Source organism: Ranitomeya imitator, chromosome 8, assembly GCF_032444005.1.
Source record: "Ranitomeya imitator isolate aRanImi1 chromosome 8, aRanImi1.pri, whole genome shotgun sequence".
Lineage (NCBI taxonomy): Eukaryota > Metazoa > Chordata > Amphibia > Anura > Dendrobatidae > Ranitomeya > Ranitomeya imitator.
In genome coordinates this window covers 194850343-194872783 of record NC_091289.1, presented here as the reverse complement: position 1 = coordinate 194872783, position 22441 = coordinate 194850343, and the positions used below count along the sequence as shown (strand labels likewise).

Here is a 22441-nt window from a genome sequence, read left to right as displayed (position 1 = left end):
CACCGTGCTCTCCTCTATATAACACGGAGCCCCCTCTTCTATCGCACCACGCTCTCCTCTATATAACACGGCGCCCCCTCTTCTATCTCACCGCGCTCTCCTCTATATAACACGGTGCCCCCTCTTCTATCGCACCGCGCTCTCCTCTATATAACACGGAGCCCCTCTTCTATCTCACCACGCTCTCCTCTATATAACATGGTGCCCCCTCTTTTATCTCACCGCGCTCTCCTCTATATAACACGGTGCCCCCTCTTTTATCTCACCGCGCTCTCCTCTATATAACACGGTGCCCCCTCTTCTATCTCACCGCGCTCTCCTCTATATAACACGGAGCTCCCTCTTCTATCTCACCGCGCTCTCCTCTATATAACACGGTGCCCCCTCTTCTATCTCACCCCCCGCTCTCCTCTATATAACACGGCGCCCCCTCTTCTATCTCACCCCGCTCTCCTCTATATAACACGGTGCCCCCTCTTCTATCTCACCCCCCGCTCTCCTCTATATAACACGGTGCCCCCTCTTCTATCTCACCCCCCGCTCTCCTCTATATAACACGGCGCTCCCTCTTCTATCTCACCCCGCTCTCCTCTATATAACACGGTGCCCTCTTCTATCTCACCCCCCGCTCTCCTCTATATAACACGGCGCCCCCTCTTCTATCTCACCGCGCTCTCCTCTATATAACACGGCGCTCCCTCTTCTATCTCACCGCGCTCTCCTCTATATAACACGGTGCTCCCTCTTCTATCTCACCGCGCTCTCCTCTATATAACACGGTGCTCCCTCTTCTATCTCACCGCTCTCTCCTCTATATAACACGGCGCCCCCTCTTCTATCGCACCCCGCTCTCCTCTATATAACACGGAGCCGCCTCTTCTATCTCACCGCGCTCTCCTCTATATAACACGGAGCTCCCTCTTCTATCTCACCGCGCTCTCCTCTATATAACACGGTGCCCCCTCTTCTATCTCACCCCCCGCTCTCCTCTATATAACACGGCGCCCCCTCTTCTATCTCACCCCGCTCTCCTCTATATAACACGGTGCCCCCTCTTCTATCTCACCCCCCGCTCTCCTCTATATAACACGGTGCCCCCTCTTCTATCTCACCCCCCGCTCTCCTCTATATAACACGGCGCTCCCTCTTCTATCTCACCCCGCTCTCCTCTATATAACACGGCGCCCCCTCTTCTATCGCACCGCGCTCTCCTCTATATAACACGGAGCCCCCTCTTCTATCTCACCGCTCTCTCCTCTATATAACACGGTGCTCCCTCTTCTATCTCACCGCTCTCTCCTCTATATAACACGGCGCCCCCTCTTCTATCTCACCGCGTTCTCCTCTATATAACACGGAGCCCCCTCTTCTATCTCACCCCGCTCTCCTCTATATAACACGGTGCCCCCTCTTCTATCTCACCGCTCTCTCCTCTATATAACACGGTGCCCCCTCTTCTATCTCACCGCGTTCTCCTCTATATAACACGGAGCCCCCTCTTCTATCTCACCCCGCTCTCCTCTATATAACACGGTGCCCCCTCTTCTATCTCACCCCGCTCTCCTCTATATAACACGGTGCCCTCTCTTCTATCTCACCCTCCGCTCTCCTCTATATAACACGGAGCCCCCTCTTCTATCTCACCGCGCTCTCCTCTATATAACACGGAGCCCCCTCTTCTATCTCACCGCGCTCTCCTCTATATATCACGGTGCCCCCTCTTCTATCTCACCCCCCGCTCTCCTCTATATAACACGGCGCCCCCTCTTCTATCTCACCGCTCTCCTCTATATAACACGGTGCCCCCTCTTCTATCTCACCCCCCGCTCTCCTCTATATAACACGGCGCCCCCTCTTCTATCTCACCGCGCTCTCCTCTATATAACACGGCGCCCCCTCTTCTATCACCCCCCGCTCTCCTCTATATAACACGGTGCCCCCTCTTCTATCTCACCGCGCTCTCCTCTATATAACACGGTGCCCCCTCTTCTATCTCACCCCGCTCTCCTCTATATAACACGGAGCCCCCTCTTCTATCTCACCCCCCGCTCTCCTCTATATAACACGGCGCCCCCTCTTCTATCTCACCGCGCTCTCCTCTATATAACACGGAGCCCCCTCTTCTATCTCACCCCCCGCTCTCCTCTATATAACACGGCGCCCCCTCTTCTATCTCACCGCGCTCTCCTCTATATAACACGGAGCCCCCTCTTCTATCTCACCCTCCGCTCTCCTCTATATAACACGGCGCCCCCTCTTCTATCTCACCCCCCGCTCTCCTCTATATAACACGGTGCTCCCTCTTCTATCTCACCACGCTCTCCTCTATATAACACGGAGCCCCCTCTTCTATCTCACCCCGCTCTCCTCTATATAACACGGAGCCCCCTCTTCTATCTCACCCCCCGCTCTCCTCTATATAACACGGCGCCCCCTCTTCTATCTCACCGCGCTCTCCTCTATATAACACGGTGCCCCCTCTTCTATCGCACCGCGCTCTCCTCTATATAACACGGCGCCCCCTCTTCTATCTCACCCCCCGCTCTCCTCTATATAACACGGTGCCCCCTCTTCTATCTCACCCCGCTCTCCTCTATATAACACGGAGCCCCCTCTTCTATCTCACCCCCCGCTCTCCTCTATATAACACGGCGCCCCCTCTTCTATCTCACCGCGCTCTCCTCTATATAACACGGAGCCCCCTCTTCTATCTCACCCCCCGCTCTCCTCTATATAACACGGCGCCCCTCTTCTATCTCACCGCGCTCTCCTCTATATAACACGGTGCCCCCTCTTCTATCTCACCCCCCGCTCTCCTCTATATAACACGGCGCCCCCTCTTCTATCTCACCGCGCTCTCCTCTATATAACACGGAGCCCCCTCTTCTATCTCACCCTCCGCTCTCCTCTATATAACACGGAGCCCCCTCTTCTATCTCACCGCGCTCTCCTCTATATAACACGGTGCCCCCTCTTCTATCTCACCGTGCTCTCCTCTATATAACACGGCTCTCCCTCTTCTATCTCACCCCCCGCTCTCCTCTATATAACACGGTGCCCCCTCTTCTATCTCACCCCGCTCTCCTCTATATAACACGGCGCCCCCTCTTCTATCTCACCGCGCTCTCCTCTATATAACACGGTGCCCCCTCTTCTATCTCACCCCCCGCTCTCCTCTATATAACACGGTGCCCCCTCTTCTATCTCACCCCCCGCTCTCCTCTATATAACACGGTGCCCCCTCTTCTATCTCACCCCCCGCTCTCCTCTATATAACACGGTGCCCCCTCTTCTATCTCACCCCCCGCTCTCCTCTATATAACACCGCGCTCTCCTCTATATAACACGGTGCCCCCTCTTCTATCTCACCGCGCTCTCCTCTATATAACACGGTGCCCCCTCTTCTATCTCACCGCGCTCTCCTCTATATAACACGGCGCCCCCTCTTCTATCGCACCCCGCTCTCCTCTATATAACACGGTGCTCCCTCTTCTATCTCACCGCGCTCTCCTCTATATAACACGGTGCTCCCTTTTATCACATTGGTGCAGTTCCTCCTGTTGCCACCAGGTGTCGTCTGGCTCGGAGCGGAAGTGGCGTCGGCGTGGAGGCGGCTTCCGGTGTGCTGCGTCTGAGGCTCGGGTTCCCTGAGGAGGATCCGGCGGATAACGGGCTCCACACAGGTGAGACACCGGCAGCTTGAGAGCACCGCCCCGGAACCGCTCCGTGTGTCCTAGCAGCGAGCTGTGCTTCTCCCGGAGGAGGCGTTATAATCTCCAGTATAATAGCAGTGGATATTGTATAATAACCGTGTGTGTGGTGCAAAGGCAGCAGTGTGCGCAGTGTTATAGCGGTGTGTAATAATGGTGGTGTGTGCGGTGTTATGGCGGTGTGTAATAATGGTGGTGTGTGCGGTGTTATGGCGGTGTGTAATAATGGTGGTGTGTGTAATAATGGCGGTGTGTGCGGTGTTATGGCGGTGTGTCATAATGGCGGTGTGTAATAATGGTGGTGTGTGCAGTGTTATGGCGGTGTGTATTAATGGCGGTGTGTGCAGTGTTATGGCGGTGTGTATTAATGGCGGTGTGTGTATTAATGGCGGTGTGCGCAGTGTTATGGCGGTGTGTGCAGTGTTATGGCGGTGTGTATTAATGGCGGTGTGTGTATTAATGGCGGTGTGCGCAGTGTTATGGCGGTGTGTGCGGTGTTATGGCGGTGTGTATTAATGGCGGTGTGCGCAGTGTTATGGCGGTGTGTAGTAATGGCGGTGTGTGCAGTGTTATGGCGGTGTGTATTAATGGCGGTGTGTGCAGTGTTATGGCGGTGTGTATTAATGGCGGTGTGTGCAGTGTTATGGTGGTGTGTATTAATGGCGGTGTGTGTAATAATGGCGGTGTGTGCAGTGTTATGGCGGTGTGTATTAATGGCGGTGTGCGCAGTGTTATGGCGGTGTGTGCAGTGTTATGGCGGTGTGTATTAATGGCGGTGTGCGCAGTGTTATGGCGGTGTGTGCAGTGTTATGGCGGTGTGTAATAATGGTGGTGTGTGTAATAATGGCGGTGTGTGCAGTGTTATGGCGGTGTGTGTAATAATGGCGGTGTGTGTAATAATGGCGGTGTGTGTAATAATGGCGGTGTGTGTAATAATGGCGGTGTCTGTAATAATGGCGGTGTGTAATAATGGCGGTGTGTAATAATGGTGGTGTGTGTAATAATGGCGGTGTGTGCAGTGTTATGGCGGTGTGTGTAATAATGGTGGTGTGTGTAATAATGGCGGTGTGCGCCGTGTTATGGCGGTGTGTGTAATAATGGCGGTGTGCGCAGTGTTATGGCGGTGTGTAATAATGGCGGTGTGCAGTGTTATGGCGGTGTGTAATTATGGCGGTGTGTAATAATGCCTGTGTCTGTAATAATGGCGGTGTGTAATAATGGTGGTGTGTGTAATAATGGTGGTGTGCGCAGTGTTATGGCGGTTTGTGTAATAATGGCGGTGTACGCAGTGTTATGGCGGTGTGTAATTATGGCGGTGTGCGCAGTGTTATGGCGGTGTGTAATAATGGCGGTGTGCGCAGTGTTATGGCGGTGTGTAATTATGGTGGTGTGTGTAATAATGGCGGTGTGTAATAATGGCGGTGTGCAGTGTTATGGCGGTGTGTAATTATGGTGGTGTGTAATAATGCCTGTGTCTGTAATAATGGCGGTGTGTAATAATGGTGGTGTGTGTAATAATGGTGGTGTGCGCAGTGTTATGGCGGTGTGTGTAATAATGGCGGTGTACGCAGTGTTATGGCGGTGTGTAATTATGGTGGTGTGTGTAATAATGGCGGTGTGCGCAGTGTTATGGCGGTGTGTAATTATGGTGGTGTGTGTAATAATGGCAGTGTGTAATAATGGCGGTGTGCGCGGTGTGTGGTGTACATTGATGGTGGTGTGTGCAGTATTTAATGATGTGTGTATGTATAGTGATGGCGCTGTGTGTTATAGCAGTGTGTGTATTCAGTATTATAGGGGTGTATGATGGCGGTTTATAAAAAGGAGAAAATGTTATGCCGTCTCACCAGTTCCAACAGTCCTGTCTGCACAGAAATTATCTGAACGTTTCGTGTAGTAATTGAATATACATACATACATACATACATACATACACTAGATGGTGGCCCGATTCTAACGCATTGGGTATTCTAGAATATGTATTTATGTATATAGCAGGCAAATACTACGTGGCCTGTGCTATATACTATGTGGCTGCTATATATATACACATAAATACATATTGTAGAATACCCGATGCGTTAATACAGGCCACGCAGTATATAACAGTGGCCACGTATTATATAGCACAGCCCATGCAGTACATAACACAGCCCACGTAGTATATAACACTGCCTATGTAGTAAATAGCAGCCACGCGGTATATAACACAGCTCACGTAGTATACAGCAGTGTGGGCACCATATCCCTGTAAAAAAAAAAAAAAAAAAATTGTTATATACTCACCACCTGGGATCCAGCGGAGCTCCGGCGATACGCGCGCTGCTGCCGCCATCTTCCGTTCCCAGGATGCATTGCGAAATTACCCAGATGACTTAGCGGTCTCACGAGACCACTAAGTCTTCTGGGTAATTTCATAGTAACATAGTTAGTAAGGCCGAAAAAAGACATTTGTCCATCCAGTTCAGCCTATATTCCATCATAATAAATACCCAGATCTACGTCCTTCTACAGAACCTAATAATTGTATGATACAATATTGTTCTGCTCCAGGAAGACATCCAGGCCTCTCTTGAACCCCTCGACTGAGTTCGCCATCACCACCTCCTCAGGCAAGCAATTCCAGATTCTCACTGCCCTAACAGTAAAGAATCCTCTTCTATGTTGGTGGAAAAACCTTCTCTCCTCCAGACGCAAAGAATGCCCCCTTGTGCCCGTCACCTTCCTTGGTATAAACAGATCCTCAGCGAGATATTTGTATTGTCCCCTTATATACTTATACATGGTTATTAGATCGCCCCTCAGTCGTCTTTTTTTCTAGACGAAATAATCCTAATTTCGCTAATCTATCTGGGTATTGTAGTTCTCCCATCCCCTTTATTAATTTTGTTGCCCTCCTTTGTACTCTCTCTAGTTCCATTATATCCTTCCTGAGCACCGGTGCCCAAAACTGGACACAGTACTCCATGTGCGGTCTAACTAGGGATTTGTACAGAGGCAGTATAATGCTCTCATCATGTGTATCCAGACCTCTTTTAATGCACCCCATGATCCTGTTTGCCTTGGCAGCTGCTGCCTGGCACTGGCTGCTCCAGGTAAGTTTATCATTAACTAGGATCCCCAAGTCCTTCTCCCTGTCAGATTTACCCAGTGGTTTCCCGTTCAGTGTGTAATGGTGATATTGATTCCCTCTTCCCATGTGTATAACCTTACATTTATCATTGTTAAACCTCATCTGCCACCTTTCAGCCCAAGTTTCCAACTTATCCAGATCCATCTGTAGCAGAATACTATCTTCTCTTGTATTAACTGCTTTACATAGTTTTGTATCATCTGCAAATATCGATATTTTACTGTGTAAACCTTCTACCAGATCATTAATGAATATGTTGAAGAGAACAGGTCCCAATACTGACCCCTGCGGTACCCCACTGGTCACAGCGACCCAGTTAGAGACTATACCATTTATAACCACCCTCTGCTTTCTATCACTAAGCCAGTTACTAACCCATTTACACACATTTTCCCCCAGACCAAGCATTCTCATTTTGTGTACCAACCTCTTGTGCGGCACGGTATCAAACGCTTTGGAAAAATCGAGATATACCACGTCCAATGACTCACCGTGGTCCAGCCTATAGCTTACCTCTTCATAAAAACTGATTAGATTGGTTTGACAGGAGCGATTTCTCATAAACCCATGCTGATATGGAGTTAAACAGTTATTCTCATTGAGATAATCCAGAATAACATCCCTCAGAAACCCTTCAAATATTTTACCAACAATAGAGGTTAGACTTACTGGCCTATAATTTCCAGGTTCACTTTTAGAGCCCTTTTTGAATATTGGCACCACATTTGCTATGCGCCAGTCCTGCGGAACAGACCCTGTCGCTATAGAGTCACTAAAAATAAGAAATAATGGTTTATCTATTACATTACTTAGTTCTCTTAGTACTCGTGGGTGTATGCCATCCGGACCCGGAGATTTATCTATTTTAATCTTATTTAGCCGGTTTCGCACCTCTTCTTGGGTTAGATTGGTGACCCTTAATATAGGGTTTTCATTGTTTCTTGGGATTTCACCTAGCATTTCATTTTCCACCGTGAATACCGTGGAGAAGAAGGTGTTTAATATGTTAGCTTTTTCCTCGTCATCTACAACCATTCTTTCCTCACTATTTTTTAAGGGGCCTACATTTTCAGTTTTTATTCTTTTACTATTGATATAGTTGAAGAACAGTTTGGGATTAGTTTTACTCTCCTTAGCAATGTGCTTCTCTGTTTCCTTTTTGGCAGCTTTAATTAGTTTTTTAGATAAAGTATTTTTCTCCCTATAGTTTTTTAGAGCTTCAATGGTGCCATCCTGCTTTAGTAGTGCAAATGCTTTCTTTTTACTGTTAATTGCCTGTCTTACTTCTTTGTTTAGCCACATTGGGTTTTTCCTATTTCTAGTCCTTTTATTCCCACAAGGTATAAACCGCTTACACTGCCTATTTAGGATGTTCTTAAACATTTCCCATTTATTATCTGTATTCTCATTTCTGAGGATATTGTCCCAGTCTACCAGATTAAGGGCATCTCTAAGCTGGTCAAACTTTGCCTTCCTAAAGTTCAATATTTTTGTGACTCCCTGACAAGTCCCCCTAGTGAAAGACAGGTGAAACTGCACAATATTGTGGTCGCTATTTCCTAGATGCCCAACCACCTGCAGATTTGTTATTCTGTCAGGTCTATTAGATAGTATTAGGTCTAAAAGTGCTGCTCGTCTGGTTGGATTCTGCACCAATTGTGAAAGATAATTTTTCTTGGTTATTAGCAGAAACCTGTTGCCTTTATGGGTTTCACAGGTTTCTGTTTCCCAGTTAATATCCGGGTAGTTAAAGTCGCCCATAACCAGGACCTCATTATGGGTTGCAGCTTCATCTATCTGCTTTAGAAGTAGACTTTCCATGGTTTCTGTTATATTTGGGGGTTTGTAACAGACCCCAATGAGAATTTTGTTACCATTTTTCCCTCCATGAATTTCGACCCATATGGACTCGACATCCTCATTTCCTTCGCTAATATCCTCCCTTAAAGTGGACTTTAGACAAGACTTTACATAGAGACAAACCCCTCCTCCTCTCCGATTTTTACGATCCTTTCTAAACAGACTGTAACCCTGTAAGTTAACTGCCCAGTCATAGCTTTCATCTAACCATGTCTCGGTTATTCCCACTATGTCAAAGTTACCTGTAGATATTTCTGCTTCTAGTTCTTCCATCTTGTTTGTCAGGCTTCTGGCGTTTGCGAGCATGCAGTTCAGAGGATTTTGTTTTGTTCCAATCTCCTCGCTGTGGATTGCTTTAGAAATGTTCTTACCTCCCTTCTGAGTATGTTTTCCTGGGTCGTCTTTGTTCAAGTCTAATGTTTTTCTTCCCGTCCCCTCTTCTTCGCAATGTATCACCGGGAACGGAAGATGGCGGCAGGCGCGAGCGGCTCGGCGGACAACGGAGCGTGAGTATAGCAGTTTTTTTTATTATTTTTAACATTAGATCTTTTTACTATTGAGGCTGCATAGGCATCATCAATAGTAAAAAGTTGGTCACGCAGGGTTAATAGCAGCGTTAATGGAGTGCGTTACACCACGGTCCGGTAACGCTGGCATTAACCCTGTGTGAGTGCTGACTGGAGGGGAGTATGGAGCGGGCACTGAATGCAGGGAGGAAGGAGCCGCCATGTTGCCGCCGGACTGCGCCCGTCACTGATTGGTCGTGGCAAAACGCCCACAACCATTGCCACGACCAATCAGCGACTTGGATTCCATGACAGACAGAGGCCGCGACCAATGAATATCCGTGACAGACAGAAGGACAGACGGAAGTGACCCTTAGACAATTATATAGTAGATCTATATCTAAGGTCCACTTTCGTCTGTCTGTCTGTAACGGAAATCCCGCGTCACTATGCAGCATCTGTAGTAAAATCATAATGTTAAAAATAATCTTAAAAAATTATATTCGTAGCCTTTCCCGCTCCTCGCGACGCTCCTGTCCCAAGAATGCATTGCGGCAATGACCCCAGAAGACGTGGCGGTCTCGTGAGACTGCTACATCATCACGGGTTATTGCCGCAATGCATTCTTGGGACAGGAGCGTCGCGAGGAGCATCGCTAAAGGCCTGGGCTGGATCCGGGGGCTGCCGGGAGGTGAGGATGTAACTATTTTTTATTTCAATCTTTTTTTAACAGGAATATGGTGCTCACATTGCTATATGCTGCGTGGTCTGTGTTATAAATAAATAAATCTTTATTTTTATATAGCGCTAACATATTCCGCAGCGCTTTACAGTTTGCACACATTATCATCGCTGTCCCCGATGGGGCTCACAATCTAAATTCCCTATCAGTATGTCTTTGGAATGTGGGAGGAAACCGGAGAACCCAGAGGAAACCCATGCAAACACTTTGCAGATGTTGTCCTGGGTGGGATTAGAGCCCAGGACCCCAGCGCTGCTGTGCTAACCAATGCGCCACCGTGCTGCACCGTGTTATATGCTGGGTGAGCTGTGTGACTTTTTCACCTGGGGCCCTAAAAAACCAGGAGCCGGCCCTGGCTTCACTGATTGTTTGCGGCCGGCCGGGCACGACCAATCAGCGACAGTCGCAGTCCGGCCGCGAATTGGCGCGGGATTTGAACCACGCTTTGCTAATTGGTCGCGCCCGGCCTGTCAAATCCTGTGTATAAATTGCATTATTCTGAAATCTTCATTAATAAACTACATACATATTCTAGAATACACGATGCGTTAGAATCGGGCCACCATCTAGTGTGTGTGTGTGTTTATATATACTATTATTATTTATTTATATAGCACCATTAATTCCATGGTGCTGTACATGAGAAAGGGGTTACATACAAAATACAGAGTACTATATACTGCATGGCTGCTATATACTACGTGGGCAGTACTGTATACTACATGGCTGCTATATACTACGTGGGCAGTACTGTATACTACATGGCTGCTATATACTACGTGGGCAGTACTGTATACTACATGGCTGCTATATACTACGTGGGCAGTACTGTATACTACATGGCTGCTGTATACTACGTGGGCAGTACCGTATACTACATGGCTGCTGTATACTACGTGGACAGTACCGTATACTACATGGCTGCTATATACTACGTGGGCAGTACCGTATACTACATGGCTGCTATATACTACGTGGGCAGTACCGTATACTACATGGCTGCTATATACTACGTGGCCAGTGCTATATAGTACGTGGCCAGTGCTATATAGTACGTGGCCAGTGCTATATAGTACGTGGCCAGTGCTATATAGTACGTGGCCAGTGCTATATAGTACGTGGCCAGTGCTATATAGTACGTGGCCAGTGCTATATAGTACGTGGCCAGTGCTATATAGTACGTGGCCAGTGCTATATAGTACGTGGCCTGTGTTAGATGCTGCGTTATTTACAACGCATCGGGTATTCTACAGTATGAATGTATATAGCAGCCACATACTATATAGCACAGGCCACATACTATTTGTATGCTATATACTACATGGCTCCTATATACTACGTGGCCTGTGCTATATAGTATGTGGCTGCTATATACATACATATTCTAGAATACCCGATGCGTTACAATCGGGCCACCATCTATAGTGTGTGTATATATATATATATATATATATATATATATATATATACACAGATACTATATCTCCTGATAAAAATTTCTTAAATGTTTTATTCCATGATGAATTAAACAAATTGTAGCAGTGTGTGATGGTGGTGTATGCAGTGTATGATGGCGGTGTATGCAGTATTGTAGCGGTGTATGATGGCGGAGTATGCAGTATTGTAGCGGTGTATGATGGTATTGTATGCAGTTTTGTTGCTGTTTATGATGATGGCGGTATATGCAGTATTGTGGCATGTATGATGGTGGTGTATGCAGTATTGTAGCTGTGTATGATGGCGGTGTATGCAGTATTGTAGCGGTGTATGATGGCGGAGTATGCAGTATTGTAGCGGTGTATGATGGTATTGTATGCAGTTTTGTTGCTGTTTATGATGATGGCGGTATATGCAGTATTGTGGCATGTATGATGGTGGTGTATGCAGTATTGTAGCTGTGTATGATGATGGCGGTGCTCCTCATTACACAGATGGCATTATTGCTTTTTGCTATGCTTTGTTGTTGCCTAATGCTGCCATCACACTATCAGTATTCGGTCAGTATTTTACATCAGTATTTGTAGCCAAAACCAGGAGTGGAGCAAATAGAGGAAAAGTATAATAGAAACATCTGCACCACTTCTGTATTTATCACCCACTCCTGGTTTTGGCTACAAATACTGATGTAAAATACTGACCAAATAATGATAGTGTGACGGCAGCCTAATAGTTGTCAGTGAGCGCTGTCCCTTTGGCCTGCTCCGCCCCTTTGGCCTGCTCCGCCCCTTTTCTGACCAGACACTTGCAGAGTTTACAGTACATGTATTTTATTAACACGTTATTTTCTGGGGGGAAAAAAGTGGCATCGGATCCCCCAAAATGTTATTGATCAGCAAAGGAAAAGCGGACAGTTGGGGGAAGTTGTTTATAGCCTGGGAAGGGGGGAATACCGATGGAGCTTCCCAGGCTATGAATATCCACTCACAGCTATATATGTAGCTTTTATTGGTTCTTAAAATGAGGGACCCCCCAAAAAATGACAAAGGGTCCCCTTATAACTAATAACCAGCAAAGGCTACGCAGACAGCTGCGAACTAATATTAATAGGCTAGGAAGGGTCCATGGATACTGTACGCCACCCCAGGCTAAAAACATCAGCTCTTAGCCTTGTTAATTCTGTTACAGGAGACAGAGGCTTCAGTGGAATGAGCGATGACGTGATTTTGTTTTAATTTCGATTCCTTAAAAGTGTTTTTCTTTCAAATAAAGAACTTTATTCTGGGTGTTTATTTTTTCCCACAATTTGACTATGGGGTTAGTAATGGGGGTGCCTTATAGACACCTCTCCATCACTAACCCCTGGGCTTGTTGTCACCTGACAATACAAAGGTGACCTCAACCCCAATACTATCACTCCACTTGCCACCGCTACAGGGTAAGTGGGAAGAGCAAGGCTAAGTGCCAGAACTGGCGCATCTTATAGATGCGCCTTTTCTGGGGAGGCTGAGAGCTGTCATTAGACTGGGGGGATATCTATGGCCCCTTCCTAGGCTATTAATATCAGCCCACATCTATCTGCATAGCATTTGCTGGTTGCTAATTATAGGGGGACCCTACAACTTTTTTTTTTATTGGGGTGGTATCCCCCTTTTTAACCCCTTTCCCACCTTAGATGTATAGTTATATCTAAGGTTGGCTCCGGCGATCCACCCATGGCTGTTAACATGTTAAATGTCAATCTGACGGCAGCATTTAATGTGATTGCGCTGGAAGCGCATCACTAATCCCGATCAGCATCTGTGTCACATGACCGCGGGCTGCCAGCAGACCTCTAGTTGTCAATGTTGGAGTGCTGTAAGTGGTGCCCCTAGCAAGTGAGCAGGGCTGAAGCTCTGCTATGTGACACACAAGCCCTGGGATAATCGCAGCTTCTAGTTTCCCATGGAGACTATTAACCCCTTTCCGACATGGGGCGTTATAATATGACTATGTCAAACACTCTCCCTTTGATGTGGGTCCTGGCGATGAGCCCACAGCTTTCCCAGCACATGGCAGCTGTTTTGAACCGCTGACATATGCCGCTAACAGCAGCGGGAGGAATCGCAATCCACCTGCAGCTGTTAACCTGCTAAATGCCACTGTCAAACTTACATTGTGCCCTAATCTGCGCACTGCTCCCTAGTCTGCTCCACCTGCGCACTGCTCCCTGGTCTGCTCCACCTGCGCACTGCTCCCTGGTCTGCTCCACCTGCGCACTGCTCCCTGGTCTGCTCCACCTGCGCACTGCTCCCTGGTCTGCTCCACCTGCGCCCTGCTCCCTGGTCTGCTCCACCTGCGCACTGCTCCCTGGTCTGCTCCACCTGCGCACTGCTCCCTGGTCTGCTCCACCTGCGCACTGCTCCCTGGTCTGCTCCACCTGCGCACTGCTCCCTGGTCTGCTCCCCCTGCGCACTGCTCCCTGGTCTGCTCCCCCTGCGCACTGCTCCCTGGTCTCCTCCCCCTGCGCACTGCTCCCTGGTCTGCTCCACCTGCGCCCTGCTCCCTGGTCTGCTCCACCTGCGCACTGCTCCCTGGTCTGCTCCCCCTGCTCACTGCTCCCTGGTCTGCTCCACCTGCGCACTGCTCCCTGGTCTGCTCCCCCTGCGCACTGCTCCCTGGTCTCCTCCACCTGCGCACTGCTCCCTGGTCTGCTCCACCTGCGCACTGCTCCCTGGTCTGCTCCCCCTGCGCACTGCTCCCTGGTCTGCTCCCCCTGCGCACTGCTCCCTGGTCTCCTCCACCTGCGCACTGCTCCCTGGTCTCCTCCACCTGCGCACTGCTCCCTGGTCTGCTCCACCTGCTCACTGCCTGCCCGTGTCCGTCTGTCTCGGCCGTGTCGGTCACGTGTTCAGGTGCAGCGTGTTTCTAGACTCTCGCTTCTCCATCTTATTCGGCTGCGGCTCCGGAAGGGGCGGGGTCTGTGAGACACACCCCTCTTTCACCGAGCGATTGTTGATATGGGCGTAGTTGGCGCCGCCCACCTGTTAGCGCCTCTCCGGGTAGTTCGGCGCTGAGCCGCAGTGGGGGAGGAGTCGGCTGCAGGTTGTGGCTGCGCCTGTTGACTACTTGAAATGCCATTGGTCACGCCTACTTAATAGGCGGAGCTTTCTACAGCTGCATTGAATCTTTAGGGCAAGGGGTGGAGTCAGGGCGGAGCTGTTGGTGCGCTCGGCTGCTCTCGCGAGAATTCTCTCCTCTCGCGGGAATGTGATAGGAAGCTATGTCCGGGGGAGAGAGGAGGGAGGTGAGGAGCGGGACCGGTGCCGGGGAGGAGCGTGTGTTCGCGGACACCGCGGGGGGCCGCCTGTGGCGCTGTAGGGGGGCGGGAGCGGCTGGAAGCCGGGACTAAGTGCTGCTGCTGCCCGGCGGAGGGCGAGCGGGATGGAGGGGCGTGGCCTGCAGCATTTGGGCGGAGCTTGTGCTGTGGACATGGGGGTGGGAGGAGCTCGGAAAGTTGAGGGTCCCAGAGGTGGGGGGTGCAGGAGCTGATGGAGAGACCCCAGTGCAGCTGCGGCTCACAGCAGGGATGTCAGCATGAGATTGGCTGGGAGTTGTAGTGCGGCACCAGGAGCCCTAATGTAAAGAGATAAGTGATTGCAGAAGGTCATCAACACTACAACTCCCAGCATGCCGCTCACTGTAAGTTGTGGTTTAACAGTGGTGTGGTAGGGCATGCTGGGAGTTGTGGTGCACTAGTAGCATTGCATGCTTGGAGTTGTGGTGCAGTAGCGGCGGGGCGTGCTGGGGGTTGTGGTGCTGTAGCAGGAAGGTATGCTGGGGGTTGTGGTGCTGTAGCAGGAAGGTATGCTGGGGGTTGTGGTGCTGTAGCAGGAAGGTGTGCTGGGGGTTGTGGTGCTGTAGCAGGAAGGTATGCTGGGGGTTGTGGTGCTGTAGCAGGAAGGTATGCTGGGGGTTGTGGTGCTGTAGCAGGAAGGTATGTTGGGGGTTGTGGTGCTGTAGCAGGAAGGTATGCTGGGGGTTGTGGTGCTGTAGCAGGAAGGTATGTTGGGGGTTGTGGTGCTGTAGCAGGAAGGTATGCTGGGGGTTGTGGTGCTGTAGCAGGAAGGTATGCTGGGGGTTGTGGTGCTGTAGCAGGAAGGTATGCTGGGGGTTGTGGTGCTGTAGCAGGAAGGTATGCTGGGGGTTGTGGTGCTGTAGCAGGAAGGTATGCTGGGGGTTGTGGTGCTGTAGCAGGAAGGTATGCTGGGGGTTGTGGTGCTGTAGCAGGAAGGTATGTTGGGGGTTGTGGTGCTGTAGCAGGAAGGTATGCTGGGGGTTGTGGTGCTGTAGCAGGAAGGTATGCTGGGGGTTGTGGTGCTGTAGCAGGAAGGTATGCTGGGGGTTGTGGTGCTGTAGCAGGAAGGTATGCTGGGGGTTGTGGTGCTGTAGCAGGAAGGTATGCTGGGGGTTGTGGTGCTGTAGCAGGAAGGTATGCTGGGGGTTGTGGTGCTGTAGCAGGAAGGTATGCTGGGGGTTGTGGTGCTGTAGCAGGAAGGTATGCTGGGGGTTGTGGTGCTGTAGCAGGAAGGTATGCTGGGGGTTGTGGTGCTGTAGCAGGAAGGTATGCTGGGGGTTGTGGTGCTGTAGCAGGAAGGTATGCTGGGGGTTGTGGTGCTGTAGCAGGAAGGTATGCTGGGGGTTGTGGTGCTGTAGCAGGAAGGTATGCTGGGGGTTGTGGTGTAGTAGCAGTACGGCGTGCTGGGGGGTAGCGGTGGGGATTGCAGTGCTGTAGCAGGAAGGTGTGCTGGGGTTGTGGTGCAGTAGCGAAGGGCTGTGCTGTAGTTGCGGTGCAGTAGCGATACGGCGTGCTGGGGGTTGCGGTGTAGTAGCGGTGGGGCGTGCTGGGGGTTGCGGTGCAGTAGCGATACGGCGTGCTGGGGGTTGCGGTGTAGTAGCGGAGGGGCGTGCTGAAGGTTGTGGTGCAGTAGCGGAGGGGCAGGCATGCTGGGGGTTGTGGTGCAGTAGTGGAGGGGCGTGCTGGGGGTTGCGGTGCAGTAGCGATACGGCGTGCTGGGGGTTGCGGTGTAGTAGCGGAGGGGCGTGCTGAAGGTTGTGGTGCAGTAGCGGAGGGGCGTGCTGGGGGTTGTGGTGCAGTAGTGGAGGGGCGTGCTGGGGGTTGTGGTGCAGTAGCGATACGGCGTGCTGGGGGTTGCGGTGCAGTAGCGGAGGGGCGTGCTGGGGGTTGCGGTGTAGTAGCTGTGGGCATGCTGGTGGTTGCGGTGCAGTAGCGGTACGGCGTGCTGGAGGTTGTGTAGTAGCGGAGGGGCGTGCTGGGGGTTGTGGTGTAGCGGCGGGACGTGTGAAGTTTGTCAGTGTCGTATGCTGAAAGCCTGCCCCCCCCGATGTTCCCACCTTCACGCTGCACTGTTGGTATGGTGTTCTGTGGAGAAAACTTTAAACGCTGTTGAACATGCTTTTTTTGTTCAGCAGTGGAGTCTTGAGTGGTGAGCGTGTGTACAGGCCACGGAGCTTGCGAGCATGCGGGCCATGGAGGTCGCGTGGTGAGCGTGCGTGCGGGCCATGGAGGTCGCGTGGTGAGCGTGCATACAGGCCATGGAGGTCGCGTGGTGAGCGTGCATGCGGGCCATGGAGGTCGCGTGGTGAGCGTGCGTGCGGGCCATGGAGGTCGCGTGGTGAGCGTGCATACAGGCCATGGAGGTCGCGTGGTGAGCGTGCATACAGGCCATGGGGGTTGAGTGCGTTGTTTAGTTTTCTTAGAAACCATTGTATCTGCTGATTCCGGGTCTTTCTGTAGGTCTCCACAGTTGGTCCTTGGTTCTTGGACAACTCTTCTGATAATTCTTTTCACTCCTTTGTCTGACATCTTGCTGGTGAGCACTTGGTCATGGCTGTGTTATGGTGAAATGATCTTTCCTCTTCTGGATTATGGCCCCAGCAGCGCTCACTGGAGCCTTCAGTAGTTCAGAAATACTTCTGTAACCAATGCCTTCGGGATCTTTGCAACAATAAGGTTGGGAAGGTCTTGAGACATCTTGCTGGTTCTTACCCATCACCAGATGGTTCTGTGGCACCTCGGTAATGAGACACCTTTTTATAGGCCATCAGTTGAACCATCTGATATTATTTGTTTCTAAGTGTCAGGATTCCTTTCTAATTACTGAAATATTTCAGGGGGTGTCAGGACTTTCCAGGGCGTTTTGCTTCTCTCCTTAGTCGTGTGTTCATACTTTTTCCCTGTGTCATTTCTCATTCTTAGACATAAGTTAATTTGTAGACATCTCTTGATTTCTTTGCCTGTGTGGAATGGATGGGTTGCTACCAACATCTGGTTAGAATTTCATGTCAATAGCATCTTTAGAATTAGAGTTGGTTAGAAAATTGATGTGTCCGATGCTTCTTCCACCCCTGTTCGTGTCACTGGCTGTTGCTGGTTATATATTATATTTCTTGTATATTTTTCCCACAATGTGACCCCCGATCATTCAGACTGGACTAATTTGTCTCTGTGTTGCAGGTTTCCCAATGAGAGGATCATGTCGGTCTCACTGTCGGGGTGATCCATAGCATGGCTGCTTCTCGATCGACTCGCGTCACAAGATCTACCGTGGGCTTCAACGGAGTGGACGAGAGCTTCTGTGGGCGCACACTGAGGAACCGCAGCATCGTTCACGCGGACGACGACATCCCCCCGGCACTTCTAAGATCAAGGTCTCCTAAGAAAAGGCCCGAACCTGCTCCTATCCAAAAGGGAAACATCCTCAAGGGCGGCGGTGACGTGAAGCCATCGGCCCCTCGGGAGTCTTGGGTGAGCCCGAGGAAGCGGGGACTGTCTGTTTCAGAAAAGGACTATAACCAGAAAGACAGCGTGGAAAACAGCGACAAAAAGTCGAGTGGACCGCTGTCGCCCGTGCTGAAAAAAATCCGACGTTACCTGCGATCGGAGGAGCCTGGCAGCGCAGAGGAGGAGGAGGAATTGTCCAGTACATTTCAGAGGGAGCCCCCAGAGAGGAGGACCTCTGAGTCTGACCATGAGGCAGAGACCCCCCGTCCTAAGCGAACTCATCGCTGTCTTCTACTGGATGATAGTAACCAAAGGGAAATCAAAAGCGTCCCTGAGCTGGACGTGAGGAAAGCGCCCCCTGATGGCGACGTGTTTAACCATCAGGCCGTTAATGGTATTGACAATGAGACTGCTGCTGTAAACTGTAATAATGGTCCGTCGGGCGGGCGACAAAACAGCACGGGCGTGTTCCCGCCCCCCAAGGAGTTAATCGTGTCCGAGAATGGGAGCTTGTTAACTCCGTGCCCCGTGCTCAGCAAAAAGGATGAGTTCCCAGACCACACCGTGCCTTGCACACACTCCGAGGGGCGGGCCGACCGACCGGACCACCAAACACTTCATAACTGCCTAAACCAGACCAATGAGGCGACGGCGGGCGCACCGTGCACCGAGCCGCTGTCCACCGGACGAGACCTTGAGGAGGAGCTGGACGTGGTAGGGGACGGTGTCGCCAAGGATCCCAAATCTCCCAACCCCGCTCAGGAGGAGCCGGCGGAGTGTGCGTCCGGTTCGTCGGGGTCCGAGCCCCTCGCCTCCTCGGAGATTTGCTTCTCAGACACTCAAGAACATAGATATACTTTAAGAACTTCCCCTAGGAAGCTGGCGCCTGTGAAAGACAGCCCACCTCTGTGTGGAGAGAACGGGCAGGTGGAGGAGGGCGAGACCGCCGGACTCTGTGCCGAGAATGGCTCTGGGGTGGATCCTGAAGAGGTCGGTCGCGGTGACCAAAAGCAAAGCTGCGCCGTAAAGTGTTCACAGGACAAACCCCCCTGTCCGACCTCTGTTGCAGAATGTGCTGCCCCATCCACCAAGGACAGCGGCGGTGTGCAGCCCGCTGAGGATGAGGACGAAGAACCCGACGTGTATTACTTCGAGTCCGATCACGTGGCGTTGAAACACAACAAAGAGTACGTGTAACCATGGTAACCTTGTCTGACGCTTCCCGGTTACGCCGCCTAGGGCGGTGATGGGAGCGGTCATTTGTTTGCAAAGTTTCAATCTTTCCCATAAGTGTCTATAGGAGCCATAGAATCCTAGAATGTTAGAATTGGAAGGGTCCTCCTGGGTCATCACGTCCAACCCTCTGCTTAATTCAGTATTCACTAAACCATCTCAGACAGATGTCTGTCCAGCCTCTGTGTGAAGACTTCCATTGAAGGAGAACTCGCCACCTCTCATGGCTGCCTGTTCCACTCATTGATCACCTTTACTGTCAAAACGATTCTTCTAATATCTAATCTGTATCTTCTCCTTTCAGTTTTATCCCATTGCTTCTCGTGTTTCCATGTGCAGATGAGAATAATGATGATCCCTCTACACTGTGACGGCACTTCAGATATTTGTAGACAGCTATTAAGTCTGCTCTTATCCTTCTTTTTTGCAGCTAAACATTCCCAGATCCTCTAACCGTTCCTCGTAGGACATACTTTGCAGTCCGCTCACCATCTTGGTCGCTCTCCTCTGATCTTGCTCCAGTTTTTCAATGTCTTTTTTTTTTTTTTTTTTAAATGTGCCCAGAACTGGACCCAGTATTCCAGATGAGGCCTGACCAAGGAGAAGTAGAGGGGAGTAGCTACTTCACGTGATCTAGACTCTATGCTTCTGTTGCTACATCCTAGAGCTGTGTTTGAATTCTTTTGCTGCTGCATCACACTGATGACTCATGTGCAGTCTGTGATCTATTAGTATACCCAAGTCTTTTTCACACATGCTGTTGCTTAGCCCTATTCCTCCCATTCTATAGATGTAATTTTCGTTTTTTTTTTGCCCAGATGTAGAATCTTGCATTTCTCCCTGTTAAAATACCATTCTATTAGTCGCTGCCCATTGTTCAAGATGCAAAATAGGAATTTAAAAGTTCGGTTTCTCATTTTTTACCACTTCTCCCATTTCATCCTGTAAAAATCATATAACATCTTTTACTTTTTGCTTTTGACATACCCCCCCCCCCCAAATCCTTCTTTGCTACTTTTGGTTTCCCTTACAAGCCTCACTTACTGGCTTTATCTCTTCTACTCCCTGCAGACAGCAGTATATTCTTTATTAGATATGCCCCTTCTTTCCATTTGATCTACATTTCTTTTGTCCTTTTTAACAAGTGATTAAGTTCTAAGTTCATCCACTCTGGTCTCATTAAATGCTGCCAGTTCTTCTTTCTTTTCTGGATTGTTACCAATTGTGTGGTCAGAATTTCATTTAGTAAATTCTCCCGTCTGTCTTGGACATTTCTGTCCTTTAGAACATCCAGCTATTAGATCTTTCCTACCCACGTTCTGAGTCCTCTGACCGGAGCGGTGGTCGTGTCTCTCTTTCGGCACTATCGCGGCCAGTGTGGGTTCCGGCTGTGGGGTCCCGGCTCTGAAGACCCCACAGATCAGCATGTTATCTGCTATCCAGTGGTTAGGTGGTAATTTCTTCTTACTAGTTGGCCTCTTATTTAAATTGTTTTTTCTCCTGTTCATAGATAGATATTGCTGGTGAATAAAAGCAATTTTGCACTTTTCTGCTTGTTGAAATTTTCTATTTTTGAGATATTCACACTTTTGTTTACAGGTCGTCATGGAAACCGACCACCGTTGCTGGATGGCAGAACATCTTCAACACTTACAAGCTCTTCTGTATTCAGCTTCTGACCCCTGTTTTGAAGCTGACAGGAGCCGGAGTGCTGTTACCTTCTGGTCTCGAACAGGTTCTGTGCAGTGCTTACAAGCTGGACAGAAGCGGTGGTCGGTCTCCTAAGCAACAAGCTGTAAACAAGTGTTAATATCTGAAGAACGGCTGCAAATTTTAAGAAGTTGAAAATGACAAAACTGCTTGTACTTACCAGCCCCATCCAGTAATGTCCCTCTATGAAGATGCAAATGTCCCTTTAAAGGGAGTCTGTCACCCCAAAAATCGTATATGAGATAAGGCCACCGGTATCAGGGGCTTATCTCCAGCATTCTGTAATGCATTCTGTAATGCTGTAGATAAGCCCCCGATGTATCGTAAAAGATGAGAAAAAGAGGTTATATTATACTCACCTGGGCGGTCCGGTCCGGGCCTCCCATCTTCATATGATGACGTCCTCTTCTTGTCTTCACGCTGCGGCTCCGGCACAGGTATACTGATCTGTCCTGTTGAGGGCAGAGCAAAGTACTGCAGTGCGCAGGTGCCGGGCCTCTCTGACCTTTCCCTGCACACTGCAGTACTTTGCTCTGCCCTCAACAGGACAGATTAGTACGCCTGCGCGGAGCCGCTGCAGGAAGACGAGAAGAGGACATCATCGTAAGAAGATGGGAGGCCCCGGACCGGACTGCAACGTCCATTGGACCTGAACCGCAGCGGGACCGCCCCCCGGGTGAGTATGATCTAACTTGTTTTTCTCATCTTTCAGGTAACATCGGGGGCTTATCTACAGCATTACAGAATGCATTCCAGAATGCTGTAGATAAGCCCCTAATGCCGGTGGCCTTATATAAGATTTTTGAGGTGACAGATTCCCTTTAAGGTCTAAGTCTATAAACTGGATCTGTTGCCGCAGCTGTAGGTGGTTGGTGATGGCCGCCGTGCCTCATTGCTTTTCTAAGTAAAACGTCATCTTTCTGCATCGAGTGGGGGATCAGAACAGGCAGCCGGGCACCCATGACCCTGTTACTCTTGACTGACACCCCCAACAGGTGCCATCACAGCGAGTCCCTCCATTCTCACTCATCTGCCTGAGATTTTCATGTTACAACTGATTGGGGTCTGCAGAATGAGTGACTAGTGTCCTGTCAGTGAACTCATTCTCTGTGTATCACTGTACATAGACTGGAGAACGAGGGACCAGTGACCGGTCAGTGAGCTCATCCTCTGTGTACCACTGTACATAGACTGGAGAACGAGGGACCAGTGATCGGTCAGTGAGCTCATCCTCTGTGTACCACTGTACATAGACTGGAGAACGAGGGACCAGTGATCGGTCAGTGAGCTCATCCTCTGTGTATCACTGTACATAGACTGGAGAAC

The 22441-nt window shown here is 49.9% G+C and overlaps 1 protein-coding gene across 4 annotated transcripts in view; it reads left to right on the top strand.

The window, feature by feature from the left end:
• The first annotated feature begins 3595 nt into the window (after positions 1-3595).
• ZZZ3 (zinc finger ZZ-type containing 3) overlaps positions 3596-22441 on the top strand; it is a 36077-nt gene continuing 17231 nt past the window's right edge. Inside the window, exons 1-2 of one of the 4 annotated variants that reach the window (XM_069738308.1) lie at positions 3596-3683; positions 17906-19359. In XM_069738308.1, coding sequence (XP_069594409.1) covers positions 17957-19359 — 1403 coding nt within the window. In that variant the 5' untranslated portion in view covers positions 3596-3683; positions 17906-17956. Of the gene's footprint in view, positions 3684-14611; positions 14675-14979; positions 15070-17905; positions 19360-22441 lie in introns of those variants that run through there. The other 3 variants (XM_069738309.1, XM_069738310.1, XM_069738311.1) reach the window with 3 other exon arrangements.